At 42.0% G+C, this 8,803-nt stretch overlaps 1 protein-coding gene across 1 annotated transcript in view; it reads left to right on the top strand.

The window, feature by feature from the left end:
- The window catches only part of LOC102831059 (rho guanine nucleotide exchange factor 7-like), a 231,445-nt gene that overhangs the window by 215,642 nt on the left and 7,000 nt on the right, over positions 1-8,803 (top strand). Inside the window, exons 15-16 of the mRNA XM_006851543.1 lie at positions 613-837; positions 3,574-3,667. Of these exons, the coding sequence (XP_006851606.1) occupies positions 613-837; positions 3,574-3,667 (319 nt within the window). The remainder of the gene's footprint in view (positions 1-612; positions 838-3,573; positions 3,668-8,803) is intronic.

An 8,803-nucleotide genomic window follows, 5' to 3' on the forward strand; every position in this document is an offset into this window, starting at 1 on the left:
AACATTTATATAAATCCACTGATGAACATTTCTTCTCAGAAACAAGATTTTTGAATAACTTTATGATTAAATCTGTTTGTTTGTTTTTTAAAGAAAATGACTTGTTTTTTCCCACAAAGGCTGGCAGGGCTCCTTCCTGTATCACCAGTCAGTGAATAGTCTGGGACTTGAGAGAGGGACTGCTTTCCCCTCCCGCTGCTTATATGTTACATGCCCAAAATAAAGAATGTGTTTTCTTCTATATAATAGTGATTTTTATAACAGATGAGAGACCCTTTTTCAAACATTACTCCCATAGCAAATAAAGAGGTACCTTATAGAGTATTTGGGGTTTCAGGTCCTCAGTTCAGTGCGGGTCACTACTGATAGATGCCTGGTCTTAAGCCAAACCGTGCAAGGAACTCTGTTCTTAATCTACCCCAGGTATGTCAGAGCTGACTATGTTTGACCAAAGAAACTGATTAGTTAGAGTCAGCGATTCCAAAGAAATAGCAACATATTGAGCCTTTCACTGGGAATGTTTTTGTTTTATTTTTAAATTTTTTACTGTAAATGTATTAGAGTCTTATATTTTGTTTCTTCTCTTTTTCTCAATATCGGTGCACTTACCAGCTTCCTTCCCATCCAATCACACCATCCAGCAAACATTCAGACAGCAAGCCAGTGCCACTTACTCCTGCATACCACACCCTCCCACACCCTTCCCATCATGGGACTCCACACACCACCATTAACTGGGGACCTTTGGAGCCTCCCAAAACTCCCAAACCATGGAGCCTGAGCTGCCTGCGACCCGCACCTCCTCTACGGCCTTCAGCTGCTCTCTGTTACAAAGAGGTGAGGTCCTTTAAGCATTCTAGTAGCCACCTTAAAAAGTAGGATGTAACAAAAGTCAAGGTAATGTGATCTTAAGTTGATTAGTATTTTATATACACACACCCCTTTTTATTTTAACTTCAAGAAGTTTAGAAACATTGGCCATCCATATTTCTGTCAGTGACACAAAACATTCTGATTAGCTTCTTGAGCGCTATAAAGATGGACCTGCCTTCATTTATTTGCCGGTTGCAAGTGCTCATTCAGGGACCTGGGAAGCCCACAGTAGGTCTGTGAGGGAAGGGAGGTAGGGCGCGGAGTCCTTCCCGCACACCTGCACGAAGGATCCTTCATTATGGAGCAGAAGCCTGACATTCGTATGTCTGCAAGTGCTGCTTCTCCAGCTCGTCCTTAATTCCTGCAGACTCAAGGAGCAAGAAGTGAGAACATTTTTACCTGGCCTTCCTTTGCTTCAAATTATTTTGAACTTGCAGTTGATGACAGGGTTCACGTTGTTTCTCCATGTTGTCATGCTACCCTCTGAGCCTTCTGTAAGTTCAAGCTCATGTGTAGGAACTGCACATTTTATTACCGATGCTATTTGAGATGAAGAGAACACAGGGAAATAAAAAGGAAACATATTTAAGACCCCTCTCCTCTTTAATGTTCAAGAACTTATGGCACATTATCTTTGGTCCTTCTTCATTCTAATTCGTAAAAAAAAATTCATAAACAAGTATTAACAGTTTCATGCACTTTTACCTAAACCTGTATTGATGAGGAATTAAAAGAATTTTGAGAAATGTGTTCTGAGAAATACATAGCTTTGTCCTGAATGGATTGACTAGAAATTGCGAGTGTGTTGAAGCATTCATACCTGATACCAAGTCTTGATGCCCAGTTGAGGGCAAACGTGCAAAGGAAGCCAGAACAGCCGCTCCATACCTGCTTGCAGTCCTGAGCATTTAAAGACACGTGTCAAAGTGCTACACAAGAAATTAGCCACTTTTTCCATTTTATAAGTTTAATGAATTTTATTTTTTATGACACATCTCTTGCATACCCATGTTAAGCATTTCTTATGATGGGCAGGTACTTAAACAATGCTGGGTTTTCAGATTTTTGTTTTCATCATGTAGTTCAGTGTTTACAATACAAAGGAAAGTTGAGATAATGCAGGCAAGAATTTGCGGTGATTTAATTACCTGAACAGAATGTTGAAGTAAAACTGTTAAGTCTCATGCCAAGGAAATTCATTTAAAAACAAAGCAAAGCTATAAACACTGAAGAAATAGAGCGGTATTATAGTAAACATAAGTTTCAGTGTGTCTAAGTCTGCCTGTAACTGCTTTGCTGGACTTCCTGTTGGAGAAGCATTTCATATGCTGTAATTGTTGAATATTACCAAGTACTTCAAAACAGTGAGAAGTGTGGTGTGCCGTTGGTAAGATAAGCACTCAACCGAAAGATTGGTTTGAACGGCAAGATTGGTGGTTCAAACTCACCAGTAGTTCCTCGAAAACCCTGTACAGGGTCACTGTGAATTGGAACTGACTCAATGACACAACACCTTAACAATATAGCATGATAAAAGAAGATGCAAATTCATTTCAAGCTAGTCTGCAGCAAGCTTTCCCTGTGTGCAGGTAGTCAGATATGTAGGTGTTGACTTTGAGACCCTCAGCCAAGGAAGTGCGCCCTCTAATCAGGAGAAGGACATGGCTTTATTCATGTTGATGTCCTCATCAGGAATTTCTCTGTTACTCTTGAATTAGGGAAGCACGTTGGCTTTCAGCTTTTACATCCCTAGGACGCACATTCTATGTATTTCTTGAACTAATTTCTGCTGCATTTCTAGTAACTTTGCTTTTTTTTTTTAAAAGAAAATAAAAGTGTAAGGGATAACTTCAAAGGTTTGTTCACACTGTGCTGTGAACCTGGTTCGCCCTGTGACAAATCTCACCTTCTGAATCTCATCTTCTCATTTTAATATTAATGATTAGTTTATATAACATAAAGGATGCAAAAGTTAGCCGTTTCTTATAATGATATTTAATATATGCTTGAACATGGAAATTGCTCACACAAACCTGTAGGACTTTGTTTTGCTCATTTAATTTTTCGTTTTTCTGCACATGTTTTTAGAAGTTTTGTGTTACAAGGGCCAGGGCTATGAACCTTTGCTTTTGAAAGTGTAACTCGATTACTGTGAACGTGAGATACCGAGAGCAGCCAATATTAAACTGCCAAATGTTCTGCTCTCAAAGAGTTAACTGATCTTGTCTTCTCACTTGAGGCTTCATGTGTTTTCTAAAAGGACTCATTTTCCTACTTGTCTTTCCTTTAAAAATTACCTTAGTTTCCTCAGTTATTTCTAGTTCGATGTTCACATGGGTGTATTCTTCCAGACGTAGCCGCCCTCCTGGGAGTTTGTACGGTAGTTTGCCCATGTGTTACGGCATCTGTCAGTTTTCTCACAGCTTTGCTGTCTATTGTTAAGGTGCTAATGGGGTCCAGGTAGCCCAAGGAAACCTGGTTTTCTCAGTCAAGAGGAAATGTTAGTAAATGGCTAAAAGTGAAAATGGCTTAATAATTTTAATGTTCACCAGCTGGCCAAGAAAAATCACAATATGATGACAAAAGTAGGGAGTGGTTTGGTATTTCACACCTTAAGACTAACCCTTCACTGGTACAGAAATAGAAATGGTTGACTTTGCAGTATTTTTGCAATTTTTTTCTCCTTTCTGATTTTCCTAGGATCTTAGTAAGAGTCCGAAGACCATGAAAAAATTGCTCCCTAAGCGCAAACCTGAGCGGAAACCCTCTGATGAGGAGTTTGCTCTGAGGAAAAGTAAGTCCGCATGAATGAAAGATGTGGTTTCATTGTCACAAAGCATCTCACTGGACTGGGGAGATTACTGATCGTTTTTCAAAGACTTCAAACCAATGTCAAGAATATGAAACTTGCATGACTTTTAAAGGTAGTACCGTAGGAGATTTGGTAATTTCTGGAGCTTTGTGTTGGTGGGTAGTCTTTTTAATCTTTGTACTTACAAAGGAGATTTATAATTAAAGATGCAAAGAAATACCTAAATGTTAATAATGGAGTATGTGTATATATTTTCCTTTAATAACACAATCTTACAGGGTATGTATACTGATCACATGACATTTTAGGGACTGGAATGCACATACCAGCCTTGTATCACCCCCATTTCATCAGTGAATCTAAAATCTAAGCCAGGTATAGCTTAGACCTGGGGATCTTGCACCTGCTTGTCCTATCTGACTGCTTTTTGTCCATAAAAATTTTGTCTGCATTTTCTCAAATGCCCTAATTTCCTGAAACTCTCTCTAAATCGTTGACAGAATGTGATCTGTTGTTTTTAGTGCTTCAGGCTGTACCTACCCACGTTCTTCGGTGCTGCCCTTGTCTCTCATACTTCTTTGGATGCTGACATGCTAGTCAAAGGCAGAGGCAAAGTCCACTTCCGCTCCCCAGCGAGCATCTGCTGACACCGATGGCTTAGCTGCTCTCTCTTGAATGAGGAGTGAGTTTTAGAAGCAAGTGATTAGAAAGACTAATCCCTTTCCCCCCACACCACTGTTTCTTCCGAGTCTCTCTCCCATTGCCTACTGCTGATAGTCAGAAGGAATACCGTCACTGCCTGTAACCAGGGAGCACGGTGGCTCTGTAGGGTAAGCAGTGGATTACAAACCACAGCCTTCTGCTTCCAGAAAGCTGTACAGCATCGAAAGCCGTATATTGTTAACTATGAATTGGAACCGACTCAGCGGCGCTTGACAACAATAACCTGTAACTAGCGGATTGCTGTGGGACGGGTGACTAATGCAAACCTGTGAGAGAGAGAGGCGGTCAAGCCCAGTCGGGCAGTAGCCAGTCCCAGGAGTTGTGGGGTTGTTCTTGAAGCTCTCTGTCTCCCTGCCCTGCTATCCCTTTCTCAGCCTACCTTGTTGCTGTCACTCCACCCTGCTCAGCCCCTCTCGTCTACGCACCCAGGATACTAGCAGACCCAGTCAACTCACTGGGCCAAAGATGACGCAAGTGGGCATATACCCGCACGTAGAGAAGGGTTTGAAAGAGGATGGTTATATGTGGATATTCACCTTGGCTGCAGACACGCCTATGAATGTGGTGGGGCATACACAGGGGAAATGATGAAAATTTCTTAGATATTTTCAGACATCTTAAGGCAGTAAGTTGCTGGCCCTGGGGACTAAGGACCATCGTCTCAGGGGACACCGTGGTCAGTTGGCAAAGACAATGTTCTATGTCGTACTGTGGTGTACATAGCATCTGGGACCTTCAAAGCTCATAGCCTGCTGTCTAAGGTGCAGCTGTTGGTCTCTTCATGTATGGAAGAAAGAGTGATGAGAGTTGAAGATGCTTGGGATCAGTTGGTCCAGTGACCTGATGGAACATGTGAGCCTCTAACGAACTTGATGGTGTCAGGCTGCCCTCTACCAACTGCTCTGAGAAGGGACCACATTAGAAGATTTTGGACAGAGTGGGAGAAAATGTGAAACAAACTCAAAATTTAGAAAAGACGACCAAGCTAAGTGGTCAGAAAAAGACTGGAGGAACCCAAGACTGTCTGAAAAAGAACTCACGTTTGTGGCCCAATTTTCAGCCAGGCAATAGATTGGTATATGGGTGGGGACAACAGTAAAAACAGCAGTAGAAGATTGACCTTGGAATGGTCAGTCATTCAAATTCAGAAGGACAGTATTTACCTAAAGACAAAAAGGACCCACAGGGAGGAAGTGGGGTAACTGTTGTTGCATGGAATGATTTTAATCATTGAGGTGAAACAGGAGGTCTATGATCTATTGAATATAAAACTGATCATCTCTGTAAACCTTCAGTCAATTCACAAAAAGTTTAAGAAGAGAGACAACCAAGAAAACCTGATGAAAGGAAAATGCTGGGATATTTTTATAGGTCATTGTAACTGTTTGGAGATAGTGTTTCTCTGTTTCACTTTACCCACAGTGGGGACTCTTCAAGGATTTCAATTCCAAAAGAAGGCTCATGGGTGAGGTGTTTTAGTTAGAATTTCAGCATCACACTGAAGAGGGATGGAGTTTGGGGTGGTGATTTTTAAAACTGGTCTCCAGAGCCAGTCCAGCTCATACTTATATGACCTGGGCTAACTGACTTCTGTCTCAGCGCTGGTGTGGTCATTGTTAGTGTAGAGGGTGGTAATAAATTAGAAGAATTAAATCAAACGCTTGTCCTCTGAAACCACCCAGTAAGCATTTGTTATCACCCTGTCTAAGCTGCACACAGTAGATACTACAGCATAAATTGCTGTCCTGCCACATGTTTTTCCTCCATTATAAGTACTGACCACTGGAATGGTCAGTGCCACACTCATAGAACACTTAATGAAACGGTTGGTCAGCAAGTCATCCAACTGTAGTGAGAAGAGCTGGGTTTTAGAATCACACTGATTGGGACTGTCGGCCTGCTCTGCCGTTTCCTAGCTGTGCAGTTAGTCTGCTAGAAAAAGGGAAAAGAAAAACTTACAATTGTTTTGTGGAATTTACTGAGCATTTTCCATGTACAAGGCACACTACTGGACGCTCACTGGACAGATGTTTACTGAGTACTTTCTGTGTCAGATGCTAGTTATGTCAGGGGGTCTTCAAAATGGTCTTGGAAAAATGGAATTTTTTTTCTAACTTTGAGGCCTCCTCGTAAAATAAAAAACCACTATGTTCTTGGGGTTTAAATTTTGTAGAAAGGTTAATACAGAGGGAATAAAAAATTGAAAGATGAAATATTTTAGTCGTAATTGTGATTGTCACAACTGTAAAAGTAGAAGTTTTGTAACAAAAACGGGGGAGTAGTTAATCTTACAGTCCAGAAACAGAGGACCCTAGGACCATCAAGGGAGAAGAACACAAGCAGAATGTGGGACCTTATCCAGAGAAACAGCGACACCAGAGATGGAGGCAGAGATGGGGACATGGAGATAGGGAGCAGCTGAGGACTCTAGATTCATGGAAAGAGAGGGACTGGGTGTTGGTGGCCGGCAGGCAGGCTTGCAGAATGTGCCCATTGGTTTTTATGTATACTCCCCTGCCAAAAAAACCCCCAAAAAAAAACGAAAAATGAGGGAATGGAAGCAAATATTGTTGAACGTTGAAGCACGGAGGAGATTGTAATCATTGCAATGAAATGATGATGTAAAGCCGATGTTTTCCCATGTAAACTATCACTCAATTCACAGTAAAAACTTAAAAAATAAAACAAGTATATTAGTCGTTAAGTGTTACAGAGGAAAATAAATTGGGCAGGGGGAGTAGGGACCATTTAAAATAGGATGGTCAGGGAAGGCATCACTGAAAGGGTGTCATTTGAATGCAGACTTTAAGGAGTTGAAGAGTCAGGAGAAGAACATTCTAGACAGTGATTTCAGGCAGGAATCTGCACGATGTGTTCAGGGACCAGCCAATGACATCTGTGGCTGCAATAGAGGGAGTGAGGAAGAGAGTAATAAAAAATGAATTTCAAAAGGGGGGAATGGGCAGTCAGTACAATTCTGAGCAAAGCACCTGATAAGGCTTGCATTTCAATGCAATCAGTACGACTGCTGTGTTGAGACTAGAGGCCAAGTGAAAATAGGGAGGCCAGCTGGGTCACTGTAGTGCTTCAGGTGGGGTAAGAAACAATGGTGCCTGCACAGTGGCGATAACAGTATGGGTGGGACAACTGTGGACAGGTTTCAGATGGTCTCTGAAGATCAGAGCCTCCAGCAGGGATTCTCAACGGAGTACGCTTTTGTCCCCCAGGGGACATTCAGCAATATGTTGTGGAGTGTCATTGAGTCAGTCCTGACTCAGCGATCCTGTGTAGGGTTTCCCAGGAGTGGCTGGTGGGTTTGAATCTCTGACCTTGGATTAGAAGTCCTGTGCTTATCCTACAGAGCCACACCAGGACTCCTAGCAATATGTGTGAATGTTTTTATTGTCACCTTTGGGTGAGTGCTGGTGGGTTGAGGGCTCAGAGTGCAGGCCAGGGATGCTGTTAAATCCTACAGTGAACAGGATGCTGTACTTGTTACTAAGTGCTGTGGGGTCAGTTCCAACTTAGCAACCCTACAGAGGGATTCTGAGAAACGGCTGGTGGGTTTGAACTGCTAGCCTTGCTGTTAGTAGTCCAGTGCTTGTCCTACAGCACCACACCAAAATGTGCGTGAGCAGGATAGCCACCCCACCCCCAGATAAACAATTACCCAACTTGAAACATCAAACCTACCTGACGTGCTTATTGGATAGAATGCTGGGTGTGAGCGAAAGATGGGCCCAAGGCTTTGGCTGTGTGACTAAATGATGAGTTACGTGTCCTGAGCTGTGGAAGCCGGGAGGACTAACTTTAGGTGGACACAGCAGAAGCCGGGTGTGGGGAAGGAGATTGGGTGCCTTTTATACACCCAGGAGGAAACGTCAAGCAAACCAATTAGATTATTCTGAAGCCTTTGGTAGAGGTCTGGACTATTAGTAAACATTTCAGAGTTGTTATTGTTTAGATGGTGGTTCAAGCTATGAGACTGCAATGAAAGGAATGAATGTAGATAAAGGAGAAAAGATCTGATTTCTAAGGCACTTCAGTGTTAAAGAAGTTGGGAAGATACAGAACTTGACTTGCAAAGGCCACTTTGAAGGAAGGACCAGTGAGATAGAAAGTAGTTGTGGATTAAAAGACATTTTATAGACATGACATAGTCTCTATGGAAACAAAACCTTGTGTATAGTAAGTTCCAGTAAACGTTACTGCTTTAAAGTCATATTGCAGTTGGTTAATTTATTTGATCTTTTTATATTCAGGATCCTGGAAATGTTCTAGTTCTTGGAACAGTCTGTGCCACAGAAAAGGTGCTGCTGTCCTGTTAGTTTACTTTCTTCTAGCTTGGTTCAAGCCGGATTCAGAAGAGGCCGTGGAATGAGGGATATCATTGCT

Source organism: Chrysochloris asiatica, unplaced genomic scaffold (assembly GCF_000296735.1).
Source record: "Chrysochloris asiatica unplaced genomic scaffold, ChrAsi1.0 scaffold00029, whole genome shotgun sequence".
NCBI classification, from domain to species: Eukaryota; Metazoa; Chordata; class Mammalia; order Afrosoricida; family Chrysochloridae; genus Chrysochloris; species Chrysochloris asiatica.